Source organism: Panthera uncia (genome assembly GCF_023721935.1).
Source record: "Panthera uncia isolate 11264 chromosome B3 unlocalized genomic scaffold, Puncia_PCG_1.0 HiC_scaffold_1, whole genome shotgun sequence".
In the NCBI taxonomy this organism is placed as follows: domain Eukaryota; kingdom Metazoa; phylum Chordata; class Mammalia; order Carnivora; family Felidae; genus Panthera; species Panthera uncia.
The window spans coordinates 111,932,028-111,946,799 of NW_026057582.1; the positions used below are offsets into that span (position 1 = coordinate 111,932,028).

The 14,772-nt window shown below is 40.4% G+C and overlaps 1 protein-coding gene across 3 annotated transcripts in view; it reads left to right on the forward strand.

The window, feature by feature from the left end:
* REC114 (REC114 meiotic recombination protein) overlaps positions 1–14,772 on the forward strand; it is a 127,973-nt gene that overhangs the window by 18,169 nt on the left and 95,032 nt on the right. For 2 of the 3 annotated variants that reach the window (XM_049613841.1, XM_049613842.1), the window contains exon 1: positions 3,005–3,197. The exons of the other annotated variant lie outside the window; for it this stretch is intronic. In XM_049613841.1, coding sequence (XP_049469798.1) covers positions 3,039–3,197 — 159 coding nt within the window. In that variant the 5' untranslated portion in view covers positions 3,005–3,038. Of the gene's footprint in view, positions 1–3,004; positions 3,198–14,772 lie in introns of those variants that run through there. 3 annotated transcript variants of the gene reach the window in all.

Consider the following 14,772-nt stretch of genomic DNA (forward strand, 5'->3'; position numbering starts at 1 on the left):
AGGAAAGCCAAGCCTTAGTGATAAAAAACAGACCAACAGTTGCTCTTGGGAGTTGGAGATTGACAAGAACAAGGCACTCCTAAGAGAACTTGGGGCTTTTGGAAATGTTTTATATCTTTTTTTTGGATGGTGATTACAGGAGTGTAGGTGCCCAGACTTCCTTAATTGAACATGTAAGATCTGTGCTTTCATTGTATAAAATTGTACCTCAATAAATATTATAGATCTATCTTTAAAAAAGAAAATACAATGACCATTAAAAATATGGAGTAATTTGCTCAGTGTTCTGCACCCCCTCCCCAACTCCCTCCACCCTCTTGCTAGACTGTAAGCTTCAGGAGGGTAGAAGCCATACCTGGTTTGTTCTCTACTGTATCCCCAGCACCTAGCACAGCATCTGGGACCTTTTGAATGCTCGAGTCACATTTGTTAATATCATAAGTTTTTAAGAGCCTCTGTGCATTGTGGTGTGGCTTTCTCATATCTCCCTTTGCAGACATGATCTGTTCTTGGCAGACACTGGTGGCCCCAGAAGCTCAAGCACAGGTGCATTGTCTAGGAAGGGAGCTTGCAGGTGGGAACCCAGCAGGGCCCTGGGTGTCCTTGGGCACTGACAGGGTCCCAACTGTGAGCACCATCTGCTCCTGTGAAGGGTGTCTGACAGCATCCACAGCCCTGGACCTGGAAGGTGAGTGCCTCTGAGACCGAATGTCAGGCTCCCATTCTCATCCTCCTGCCTACAGGGAGCCCACAGAAAGTCACTTTAACCCTGCAAATAGAAAGCACCAACATGTGTACTGCTTTGTAACTTACCAAGTATTTTCCCTCATATGATCTTATTTTATCTTTCTTGTGGCCCTGTATTTGCTAACCCTATTTTACAGAGAGGTTAAGTGACTTCCCCAAGGTCACACAGCTGGCAAGTGGTGGAACTGGGATTCCAACCAAATTTCTAACTATTCACTACTACATTAAATGCAGTAGTGCTGTGTCATTTGAGGACCTTCAGAAACAGTTTCGGAAATCTGACCCTTTCAAGCTCTACTGGCTAATGGAAAGATAAGTAACATATATCCTTTGCCTTGAATGCAATTTATTCTGTATGCCCCCCCAAAATTAGCCTGCCTTAGACCACCATTATAACAGTGTCACTCCCCTACACACATGTTCCAAGCTGCTTATCACCTACCAAGTAAAATTCACTCTCCTAAGCTGCTGTTCAGTGCTCTTTGGCCCTACTCAACTTTGTGGCTTCATCTTCCTTAAAACACCTTGCGCTCTAGCTGGTTATGTCACTATCTTCACCCCTGAAACTTTGCTCCTCAACTTGTCCTCCAGTTTCTTCTGTCTTCCCTTGGGAAAATTTCTCACCCTTCAAGTTCACACTGAAATGCCACTGCCATTCTTCCTCTGAATCCTTAGAGAACATAGTTTGTACCTTTCACGTGGCAGTAGCTATCAGGTATCATGGGTACCTCTCACCTTTCTTATAAGATGCTGAGGTCCTAGAAGGCTAGATGCATGCCTTAACCATTTCTGTAAACAAAGGGTGACTAGACACACTGTGGGTATTTAATCGGTGCTTTGAAGGATGAATAAGTTACCACCTCTCCAACCATTGTCTATCCACTTACTACCCTTTGACATTCAGTTTTAAAAATTATATGTGGGGCACCTGGGGGCCTCAGTCTGTTGAGTATCCGACCTCAGCTCAGGTCATGATCTCTCACCGTTTGTGAGTTCGAGTCCCACATCAGGCTCTGTGCTGACAGTTTGGAGCCTGGAGACTGCTTCAGATTTTGTGTGTGTGTGTCTCTCTCTCAAAAATAAATAAACATTAAAAAAATTACTTGCACCGGGCACCTGGGTGGCTCAGTTGGCAGAGCGACTGACTTCGACTCAGGTCATGATCTCGGGGTTTGTAGATTAAAGCATCATACCAGGCTCTGTGCTGACAACTCAGAGCCTGGAGTCTGCTTCAGATTCTGTCTCTGGCTTTCTGCCCCTCCCCCGCTTGCGCTCGCTCTCTCTCTCTCTCTCTCTCTCTTAAATATAAATAAATGTTAAAAAATTATTTGCATTATAACTCTATTTTATGTGTTTGGTTAACACAGTCTCCATCCTCTGTATACTCTGCTTCTGACTTGACACAGACTCGGTGACTACCTAAAATCTTGGCAAGTGGGGTGGACACTTGGGAGAGATTGTGGAGACCACAGTTTTGCTCTGGTTGTGTGACCCTGGGCAAATCGCTTTGACCCTCAGGGCCTTATTTTGCCTCCCATCTATTCAATGGGGGGCAATAATCTCTTTTTTGCTTAATTCACAAGGTTGTTGGGAGGGCAAATGAAATAACAGATGTAGAAGTGCTTTGTCAACGACTCTAAATCACCCAGACCTGTCATTTAGTTGCACCTGCTGTTTGATTGAGGCACATCTTTTATTGCCTGCAGCATGCTACCTATTTGCTTCTCTCTTTTGGAGAGAACTTAAGGGTCTGGAGGGAGTATGTCCACAGAACGAGGAGAAAATAGCCTTACTTCCTGAACGGCGGGTGGAATTGATGCTGTGTTGTGATGGGTTTGGGGTGGGCAGGGACACTGTCATCTGAAAGGCTGCTGTGAGTAAGGGAAATATACTTGTCCACACAGCCTCGGTCAGCGGGCCTAGTCTCAGCGCGTAGAAGTTACAGGGAGTCCACCAGCTTTCGGAAATGTCCCAGTCTGAGGGGCTGGACCATGACATGGGCGGCCTGAGGGAAGGTGAGGGCCTCAAGGATGTAGAGGAGAGGCCAACTACTATCTCCTAGCGTCCCAGCCCCTCCTCAAGGTGGAAGTTACTATCTCCGCTTTGCCAAGGAAGAGGAGAAGGTCACAAGAGTTCGGGTGCCCACAGCCTCAGAAGCATGCAGGAGTCTTCGGGCCCGTCCATTGGCTTCCACCAGTGGGGGAGGTGGGCTTTGGGCCGTCTCGCTTCCTGATTGGTTGGCTGCGCAGATTGGCAGGTGCTCGCCTGCAGTGCACGTCGGGAAGCTGAACATGGCGGAGGCGGGAAAAGAGCCTGCAGGCCTCGCGTTCCCGGGAGGAGGTGCCACCCAATGGCCTCTGCAGCGGTATGGACGCTTCATGCCCTCAGGCACCGGAGAGCCTCCTGGTCCTGGTCAGGGCGCGGGGACAGCCTCTTCCCTCACATGGAAGGTGAGGGCTGAGGGAGGGAAAAGCCGCGAGGCGCTCACTCCCGTGGGGGAGGTGGGGGAGGGAGGGTAGACCGGGGATGCCACGCAGGGTTCAGTCCTCGAATGCCATGCAGGCAGGAGGAGGGGACACCGCGGGACTGACAGGAATGGCTACAGCTAACAGAAAAAAAAAATCTAATATCTCATGTTTGGGCCCAATACATTCTCAAAATAATTATGCAAGGGAGTAGTCATATATTTAATATAGATTATTTACTGAGCGTCAATTATGTGTTAGATTTTATTCAGGGTGATGGGAATATATCATCAGTGAACAAGATCGAAATGGTCCCTACCCTCATTTATGTTTCCAGTCTAGCGGAGGACACAGTATTTATCCAAATAACTTTGTAATTATTAGACCGGTTCCATATCCCTTATGTGGAAGCAATGGTTGAATAGTCCATAACCAAGTTGTCACGCTACAGGCAGTCAAGCACTCCCACAGAAGAAGGACTAAATTTCAATCCTTGCTTTGCCACTGAATTTCTGTGACCTTGGTTAAGTTATGGATCCCCTCTGTACCTTATTTAACTTACCTTAAAATAGAGATAGTAATAGTAACCACTTCATAAGGCTGTTGTGAGCAATGAATAAGTCAACATATATACATTACTTAAATCAGTGCCTTATACATTTATAGAAGGGTTTGCTATTATTATTTTCTGTTGTGGTGGTGGTATGTTTGGTATATTTTAACGCCAAGCGTTGCTAATCATTCAGTTCCTTTCGATCTGGTTTGACTTAGTTGTGGACCCTGAAGTTTTGGATTGTGCCTGTGCATGCGTATGGTAGTGTGATTTGGGTAGCAATGGGTAGGAAAAGAGTAAAAGAACAGATATTTCAGGTAGAGTTTGCAGCAAATGCAAAGGTCCTACACCTGGAAAACCTCAGTATGTATAATGTATGGAGAAAAGAATAAGGCTGGTATTTAGAGGACAAAGGGAATGATAGCATGAGGTGAGATTGTCTGGAGAGGTATACAGGTGCCTTGTGAACATTATCCTAAAACAAGCTGGAAGCCACTGAAGGGTTTTAAGTAGGAGAATCTTCATATTTGAAAGATCATTGGCCAAAGTCTGAAGACAGAATTGAAGGGGAATATGAGTAGATTCAGGAAGATCACTTAGAATGCCATTGCAGCAGGCAGGTGATGATGACTAGAGTGGGAGGGGGTGTTGGAGAGGATGACAGGTTGGGGAAATGGCATATTGAAACTGTATTTTGGAGGCCAAAATGATAGGATTTGGAGCTTGATTGGGTAGGAGTGGTGAGAGTAAAGGACTTCTGGGCTTCTAACAGGAGCAACTGGGTAAATGGTAAAGGAATCGAGAACATTGGAGGAGGAACAGTGAGAGAAAGATCCAAGGCTTCAGTTTTGGATGTATTGAGTTTAAATGTGTTTATGAAACACTCATGTGGAGATGTTGAGTAGGTAGTTGGGTATACTGGTGTAGAAGAAAGATCTGGGTTGGAGATGTAAATATGTTGTCAGGCTGAAGGTGGGTCAACAGCATGAAGATGGTATTTATAGTTATGAGATTACATGAAATTCCAGGACCAAGTCCCAAGATAGTCCAACATTTGTAGGTCAGGTAGAGTAGACAGAGTCCCTAAAGAAGACTGACAAGGGACAGGGAGTTGGGAGGCACCCAGGAGAAAGCAGGTCTATCAAAGCTACAGAAAGTTGTTTTAAGAGGGAGAGAACAGTGAACTTTGTTGAATGATGCTGCAAAGTAGAGAAAAATGATAAGAAAGGGATGTCTGTTGGATTTAGCAACATGAAGGTCCTTATGGTCTTTACTAAGAGAAGTTTCAGTGGAGTGAAGTGGTGCAAACCAGATGCAGTGGGTTGAAGAGTGACAGGTAGGTGAGGGAGTGGAGCTAACATTCCTAGATCATTCTTCTGAGAGACTTGGCTGTGGATGAGAGTAGAGATGGGGCATAATGAATTGTTCGCCAAATTTTTGAATATTATAGCTAGGGACACTACTTAAAGCTTGAAATCAATATATCTAGGGCCATAAAAAGGGAGTTCAATACTTAGTTGTACTCTTGTAGAATGCTGTCTATATTCTGGAAAATTATATAGGCTGCAAATGCAAAAAGGCATGAATAAAGTTAAATAGAAGGATGACTGATCTATAATTGTGTCTTATAAAAAACCTGGGCATGTTTGAGAACATATTTAATTTCTGAGATTGCCCATAACATTCCTTCACACCTTCTCTTAACACCCCTTCAAACTCTTTCTCCCAAGGCATCCGTGTTGGGTGCGTTGGCTCAGATGTACATGGGTAATTCTTGGATTCTTATTCTGCAGCCCAGAGGCCATGGACATTTGGCTATTGTAAGGAGTTCATTGTTATTGCAGTTATTTTTCCCTTCTTTTTGCAAAGCTCTTCATAATTGCTTATGAGGAATGGCACTTTTCAACAGTTCTCAAATGTTTGGCATGAAGCCACAGCTCCAGTGACAAGAGATGAAGTTGGCTTTTGCAGTGCTTTTGAAAACTGAACATTTGTACCTTCCTTTGAATGTGTGCTGAAGCATCCTACCTGCTGTGATCAGTTTCAGCCTAGGTCTGTCATTTTTCTTTTTGGAAAAGTGAAAGAGAAAACAAGATTTGTTCTATTTTATGTGCACTGTGACTATTGTGTAATAGTAATAATAAAAGATGAGCCATCTAAAGAACTGTACTAAGTCCCATGTGAATTTCTTATTTTAAAACTATGTGGTACCTGCAGTAAAAAATATGTGTTAGGTAAAGCATAAAAATATATTATTGTGGAGGATAGAATCATTCTGGTCGTCTTTTCCCTAGGGAACTTTCTTTTTTTTTTTTTCCCTCCCCCTAGGGAACTTTCAAGTTTAACCTTGTTTGAAATTATTTTGAATTTTTCATTTTTTTCTGAAATTATGGGGGGAACTGATCTGGTATTGTTCTATATAGTTGTTTAATTACAGAGAAGATTTTGTCACAGTGGCCACATGCTAATGCTCACAAAAATGTTGACTCGAGAAAATATGGATAGTACAGCAAGTCTTCTAAGACTTGAAATCATGGTTGAGAGGGGAGGTCAAGTCTGAGACATAAATACTATATAGAGAACATCTGATATATGTATATCAATTGGATTTGTCTGAATTAAATACTCTTTAAAAAAAAATTTTTTTTTAAATTTTGAGGGTGGGCAGGGGCAGAGAAGGGGGAGAGAGAAAATCCCAAGCAGGCTCTGCACTGTCAGCACAGAGCCCCATGCGGCTCGAACTCACAAACCAGACCGTGAGATCATGACCTGAGCTGAAACCAAGAGTCAGTCGCTCAACCGACTGAGCCACCCAGGTGCCCCTGAATTGAATTATTCTTGATGAAGAGTTACTATCTGGAGATAAGTCAATCAGTGTTTGGAAGCAAATAAACTTTTGTAATACTGTTAAAAAAAAAAAAAGTATGGAAAAAGATCAAGAATTTAAAACTTTGCCATTCAGATTTCATTGCGCATAAAATCACTTGGGGAGGGGGTGCCTAGGTGGCTCAGTCGGTTAAGCATCCAACTTCAGGTCACTCAGGGTTCATGGATTCCAGCCCCATATCGGACTCTGTGCTGACAGCTAAGAGCCTGGAGCCTGGTTCGGATTCTGTATCTCCTTCTGTCTCTGCTCCTTCCCCACTCCTGCTCTCTCTCTGTCTCTCAAAAATAAATAAACGTTAAAAAAAAAAAAAAAAAGAACTCACTTGGGGATTCTTTTTTAATGCACATTTGACTCAGTAGGTCTGGTATGCAGAATAAAATTCTGTAGTTCTAACAAGTTTCCAGGTGATGCTGATGCTCTGGTTATAGAACCACACTTGGAGAGGCAAGGGTTTAGAAGACCTTGAATGAAATGGGCAACCATACAGTAAAATTAATAAAATGAATTTATGGAGTTATGAAGTAAGGCAAGTAGATTCATAATGGAAGTGCAGATGTTTTGTTAATAGGGTTAATATTTAAGCCATCTGTCATTTAAGTGGAATGAGCAAATGAAATACAAACTTGAACTTTATTTTATTTTTTTATTTTTTATTTTTAACGTTTATTTATTTTTGAGACAGAGAGACAGAGCATGAACAGGGGAGGGGCAGAGAGAGAGGGAGACACAGAATCTGAAACAGGCTCCAGGCTCTGAGCTGTCAGTACAGAGCCCGACGCGGGGCTCGAACTCACAGACTGTGAGATCATGACCTGAGCCGAAGTCAGATACTCAACCGACCAAGCCACCCAGGTGCCCCATTGAACTTGATTTTAAATCCTTACGTCTGTTAGCCCAAGCCTTTCTGAAAAGATTATCACAATAACAGATTGGTCCATTTTGTGTATTTTACGTCTGAATATAATTTGTTCTACTAATTTCAGAATAATTTTGAAAGGTGGTGTTAATTGTAGGTTCCTTTTAAATTAAAGTTTTACCACGTTTTTCAGATTTCAGGATTTCTTAGACATGCCCTAATTGGTTGAACCTGACAATTTCTTATTTTTTCCCTTTCAAAGGGAAAAAAAATCAACCTTTAATTTTTATAGGAGGAACTTAAAATAATTGCCCTACTTAGAAATTAAGAAACAGAATATGAAGTTTGTACTTGAGATGAACTACGAAATGCGGATTCAACATAAAATATACTTCGGGTCCTCTCTATAGTGGCCTTTTTTTTTTTTCCCCATTGTATTCCTAGTGCCTAGATACTAACTAGCATATGATAGTTCCTCAGTAAATGTTTGAGTGTATGCTAATTTTTCTAAACTTTCCTTATGATGTGATAATTATGACATGATAGCTACTGTTTATTAAGTGTTTACTTTGGTATATTTATTATAGAAGCCCTATGAAGCAAATATTATACCATTTTATAGATAAGTAAGCCAAAATTCAGAGAGGTTCAGTGGCTTGCCCAGGAACAGAGATAAGAGTTTATTCAGAGTCTGGTTTTTCTGCCTCCAAAGCTTGTGCTTTTAACCACTATGCTGTTTATCTTTGAAGAGTTAATATTTCATATGGGGAATAACAGTTCAATTATGTAGATGAGGGATTTTTGAGATTAACACACAGGGTGAAAATGATAAAAATGACGGTTTTTTTTTTTAAGGAAAATTTAAGATTCAGTAAAACCCCAAGAAAACTATTTTTAAAATAGCAAAGTAGTAGTTCTTTACATGTCTGGTAATTTTTGATTGGATGCTTGATGTTGTGAATTTTACCCTGTTGGATGCAGGATATTTTTGTATTCCTATAAATATTCTTGACTTTTCTGGGATAAGTTATCTGGAAACAGTTTGATCCTTTCAGGTCTTGCTTTAAAGCTTTGTCAGGTGGGACCAGAGCAGCATTTGATCTAGGACTAATTTTTTCCTCACACCTGAGGCAAAACTCTTCGGACTGTCCTACCCAATGAGAAATTATGAGGGTTTTCACCTGAGCTGATGAGAACAGGCACTATCCCCTGCCCTATGTGAGGTCTCTGGATTGTTCTCTTAAATCCTTTCAGGTGTTTTTTTGCCCAGCCTCACACACACACATACATGCTGAAGAGTTGAGTCTCTGCAGGCATTGGGAGTTCTTTCTCTGGTAATTCTGTCCTGTGAACTGTAGCCACGCTGTCCTTCCTGCACTCACAGCTCTATTCCCTCAACTCAGGAACACCTCACCTGGTTCTGCCTGGGCTCCTCATCTTTCTACTTTGGCCTGGAAACTCTCTCCGGGCAGTTGTAAGGCTCCCCTTTGTTTCCTGTTATTTCTCAGGAATCATGTTTTTTATTACGTAATATCCAGTGTCTTGAAAACTGTTGTGTCCTCTAATTTGCCCTGTTTTTTTTAGTTGTTTCAGGCAGGAAGGTAAATTCGGTCCCTGTTATTTTGTTGGCCAGAAATGGTGGGTCATTTGATTTGGTTCTACCTTGTCATTTTCCACTTCAGTTCATCAATTCAACAAAATATTATTAAATTATCTACTGGGTACTTAGCATTTAGTGAGGCACTGGAGAGGCTATGGAGCTGTCCTTATGTTTCATCATGATCTTTTTTTTTTTTTTTTAGCATTTATTTATTTTTGAGAGAGAGAGTACATGCCAGTGGGGGAGGGACAGAGAGAGAGGGTGATGGAAGATCTAAAGCAGGCCCCAACACGGACAGCAGAGAGCCCGAGTGGGGCCCGAACCCATGAGCTGTGAGATATGACCTGATCCGAAGTCGAAGTCAGATGCTTAACAGACTAAGCCACCCAGGCGCCCCTCTTCACGCTCTTAAAATAACAGAGCATCAAGCACAGGATAACAAGGATGGGTAGCGCCTGATCATAGAGCAGTGTTTCTCAAGGTGTAACGGGCACATTGCTTTCAACAGTGTCTTGGGGTATGTGCTGAAAATGCAGTTTTGTGGTTCCTGTGCTAGACCTAATGAACCAGTCTCTGGGGGTGATGCTCCAGGTTATGTTTATGTACTGCAGTCCATTCTCATGCTCCAATTCTGAAGGAAGGGTGGGGAAGAAGGAATAACTGACAAAGTAATTGATACTATATAGCTGTTTACAATTTGTAGAGTATTTTCGTAAACCTCTTCCAATTCTCACAACTTTTTAGATCTGTCTTACTACCATTTTATAGAAGAAGTTGAGGCCTGCCCAGGTTAAATGGCTTGCCAGAGGTTTTACGTAGGAAGTAGAAGAATTCGTTCTAAAACTCAAGTCTTAATACAAGCCAGTCCTCATTCTGTTGTACACTGCTGCTTCCTACATTGGTATTTTCTCTTAATGTAGATGTAGGAATATCATTGAGAGTTATTATTCTTTCATGCAGCTTGCTTCTTTTAAAGAGTTAACAGTTATGTTTTGTATTAATTAGAATTGATATTGACTCTGAGTAACAAAATATAAAATAACAGTGGATTAAATGAGATGAAAGTTTATTATTCTCCACATAAAAGTTCAGGGCTGGTATGACACTCCACAGTGTTAGGAACTGAGGAGCCTGTTTTGTTCCTCTGCCCCGTGTGGCCATGGTCAAATAGTCCAAGATAGAATTGATACTCCAGACAGCTTGGTGGAGAAAGGGATCAAGAAGTTAAAGGATATACACATGCTGTCTCTTAAGGAAGATTTCCCATAAGCTGCCACATGATACTACCTCCTACGGCACAGTGGCCAGGACTTGGACCTGAGGCCATCGTAACTGCATGGGCAGCTGGCATATGTAGTCTGTATTCCACAAGATCATGTGTCCAGCTAAAACCCAGCAGTTCTATTACCATGTAGAAAGGAAAATGGATATTAGAAAATAGCTAGAAGTCTGCCACACACTCTTCTCTTCTGAATCTGGAGACTGCTAAAAAATGAAGGCTTTATTCCTAGGTTCCCTGGTTGGAACTCAAAGGCATTTTCTAATAACAATAGCAATAACCAAAAAAAAAAACAACAACCCTGTTATTTAGTGCATAATTGCTGTGTGGCAATAGGTATGTATCATTACTTTGTTTGTTTGTTTGTTTTTGCTCTGGGTGTTATGCTGTTGTAATTGTTTTTATTGTTACTATTAACACTTAGCATTTCTATGAAACAGCAAAAACACTGAATTTTATAGTTTGGTAATGGGTATGTAGCAGGATCACTTTCATTAGCATATATACTCTACTAGTTTGTTGAAATAATTTATGAGGCACTTTAGCTACCAAGAGGGAAGCAGCTGATAGCCTACTTAGCAGTTTTGCATGTTTTTCATATTTTGTAATGCATAAATTCCTTAGGGCCAATATATACAACTGTGACACTTTCTGAGGGGCCTCAAAAGCAGGAAAAAAAAAAACCCTTAATCAAGTACATAATTTGTCACATCTGAAGAGTAATGCTGTTTTAACCTTTCATCTAAGTATATTTGAAATATTTTTCTATATTTTCATATATTTCTTTTAACTGTTTTCTTTTTAACTTTAGTGTTATAGTGCAGTCTTGCACAAATACATGCATATGAAGTATTAGAATATAAAAATATGCATGTATCTGATTTAACCAATGTATAAACTGTGCCTGAAAAACCAGCTTGTAATAGATAGGCTCTATATCTTAGTGCATCCTATTGTATTGATGTCAAAACACCACAATAGACAGAGGCCAGGTTGATGTAAACCTCCTCCCCCCCCAGTTTTATTGAGATATAATTGACATATAACGTTAAGTTTTTGATACACAACATAATGATTTGAAATATGTAAATATTGTGAAATGATTACCACAGTAAGTTTAGTTAACATCTGTAACCTTACATAGTTATACATTTTTTTCCTTGTGATGAGAAGTTTTAAGATTCTACCCCCAGCAGTTTTCAAATATATAATCCAGTATTGTTAGCTGTAGTCATCATGTTGTATATTGTATCCCCAGAACTTATAAGTGGAAGCCTGTACCTTTTGACCACTTTCACCTATTTTGCCTGCCTCTATTCTCCAGCAATCTGTTTTCTGTTTCTATGAGTTTGGCTTTTTTTTTTTTTTTTTTTTAGATTTCACATGTAGGTAAGGTCATGCAGTATTTATCCTTCTGTGTCTGGCTTATTTTACTTAGCATAATGCCCTCAAGTTTCATCCATATTGTTTCAAATGGCAGGATTTCCTTCTTTTTCATGGCTGAATAATACTTCATTGTGTATGTATAAGTCTCAAATTATCTTTATCCTTTCATCTGTCTCTTGACCCTTAGATTGTTTTCATGTCTTGGCTATTGTAAATAATGGTGCAGTAAACATGGAGGTGCAGATATCTCCTTAAGGTAGTGATTTCATTTTCTTCAGATATATACCCAGAAGTGGATTTGCTAGATGATGTGGTAGTTCTTTTAATGTTTTCGTTTTTTTTTTGAGGAACATCTCTACTGTTCTCCTTCATAGTTATACGAATTTACATTCCCACCAACAGTGTACAAGGGTTTCCTTTTTTCCATATCCTTGCCAGCACTTGTTATTTCATGTCTTTTTTATAATAGCCATTCTAACACATCTGAGGTGGTAACATACTGTGGTTTTGATTTATATTTCCCTGATGGTTAGTGATATTGAGCCCTATATCATGTACCTTTTGAACATCTTTGGGAAAATGTCTTTTCAGGTCCTTTGCACATTTAAAAATTGGATTATGTGCTTTTTTGCTATTGAGTTATATGAGCTGCTTGTATATTTTGGATGTTAACCCTTTGTTAGATATGTGGTTTGCAAATATTTTGCCTTATCCATTGGTTGTCTTTTCATTTTGTTAATCGTTTCTTTTTTTATGCAGAAACTTGTTAGTTTGATGTAGTCTACTTGTTTATTTTTGCTTTTGTTTCTTGTGCTTTAGTTGTCATATCCAAAAAAATCATTACCTAGACCAGTGTCAAAGGGCTGTTTCCCTGTGTTTTCTTCTAGAAGTTTTATGGTTTCAGGTCCTACAGTTAAGTTTTCAATCCCTTTTGAGTTAATTTTTGTGAGTGATGCAAGATGGGGTACTAGTTTCATTTTTTTGCATGTGAATATCCAGTTTTCCCAGCACCGTTTATTGAAGAAACTGTCTTTTCTCCCTTGAGTATTCTTGGATCCCTTGTCAAATATTACTTGACTGTATATGCATGGGTTTATTTCTAGGTTCTCCATTCTGTTCCATTGGTCTATGTGTCTGTTTTTGTGCCAATACCGTGCATACTTTTTTTGATGACCTAAATCTTAAGCCACATTTAGGTTAGAAACTAAAAAGAAGAGAAGATGTGAACATGATAAATGTTCTCTCTGACAAATTAAAATTAATGTCTTTTTCTCTGATGACTTGGTCATTAGAGATAACATTTTTCTTTGAGCTTTCCATATTGTGCTAATGTGAACATTTCAGTAAAATGCTAAATCATCACTCATTAAAAATATTTCCCAAGAACCAGAAATAAGTAATTTCTTTTCTCAGATGCCTGGATTATACTAGGCATTACGATATTTGGAATTTGTAGAGTTAGGACACTGTAGTGTTCCTGTGCTTTGTAGTAAGCTAAATGCTTTCCTTAACCATAATTCTACCTATTCAACAAAGAAAATGGAAGGCTCTTATAAAACTTTTTGTTATAAAGAAATTCAAACATAATCAAAGGGATAAAAGAGTATAGTAAACTCACATGTATGTATCACCAGCTTCAGTGGTTATCAACTCATGACCAATCTGGTTTCATCTATATCCTGTGTCCATTGTGTTATTTTGAAGGAAATCTCAGACAGCATACCATTTCATTGATTATTTCAATTACCTCTAAAAGATAAGGGACCAGGGGTGCCTGGGTGGCTTGGTCGGTTAAGCATTCGATTTCGGCTCAGGTCATGATCTCACGGTCTGTGAGTTCGAGCCCCGTGTTGGGCTCTGTGCTGACAGCTCAGAGCCTGAAGCCTGTTTCAGATTCTGTGTCTCCCTCTCTGTCTGCCCCTCCTCTGTTCATTCTCTGTCCTTCTCTGTCTCAAAAATAAATAAACGTTAAAAAAATTTTTTTTTTTAAATAAAAGATAAGGGACCAGTTTTTGTTTTATTTTTGTTTAGAGAGAGAGAGAGAAAGTGTGCGCACATGTGCACATGCAAATGAGCAGGGGAGGGGCAGAGAGAAGGAGAAGGAGAGAGCATCTCAAGCAGGCTCTGTGCTATTGGTGCAGAGCCAGACACAGGCTGGATCTCACAAATCATGAGATTGTGACCTGAGCTGAAATCAAGAGCCCCGACAGTCTGACACTTAATTGACTGAGCCACCCAGGTGCCCCTGGATGCTGACTTTTCTTTCTTTTTCTTTCTTCCTTCCTTTCTTCCTTTCTTCCTTACTTTCTTTCTTTAAAAATGTTTTACTTATTTTGAGAGAGACAGAGAGTGTATGCACACACATGTGAGTGGGGGAGGGGCAGAGAGGGGAGAGAGAATATCCTAAGCAGGTTCTGTACTGTCAGCATGGAGCCTGATGTGGAGTTCAGACTCACGAACAATGAGATCATGACCCTAGCCAAAACCAAGAAGAGTTAGATGCTTAACCAACTGAGCCACCCAGGCACCCCTGGATGCTGATTTTTAATAACTGCTCAAGGTGGGGTGCCTGGGTGGCTCAGTTAAGTGATTTTGGCTGAGGTCATGATCCCGTGGTTTGTGGGTTTGAGCCCTGTGCCGGGCAGAGCCTGGAGCCTGCTTTGGATTCTGTTGCTCCTCCTCTCCCTGCCCCTCCCCTGCTCATGCTTTGTCTTTCTCTCTCTGTTTCTCAATAATAAATAAATGTTAAAAAAATTAATAACTGCTCAAGGAAAGGTAATTGGTATTTGGTTTGGATTTGGGAAGGAAAGACTGTAAGGATGCAAACTACCGTTTTTCCTAACTCCTTAGAAACTTCTAATTAGACAATTTCAGAATGTATGAGCATACTTTTAAGATCTTTTAGATGAAGGATTGCAACAAATATTTGAAAAATAGTATTATATACCCAGATATTTGTGTAACCCTCTCATGCCTTCAAGTCTTTGCTCAAGCCTCAC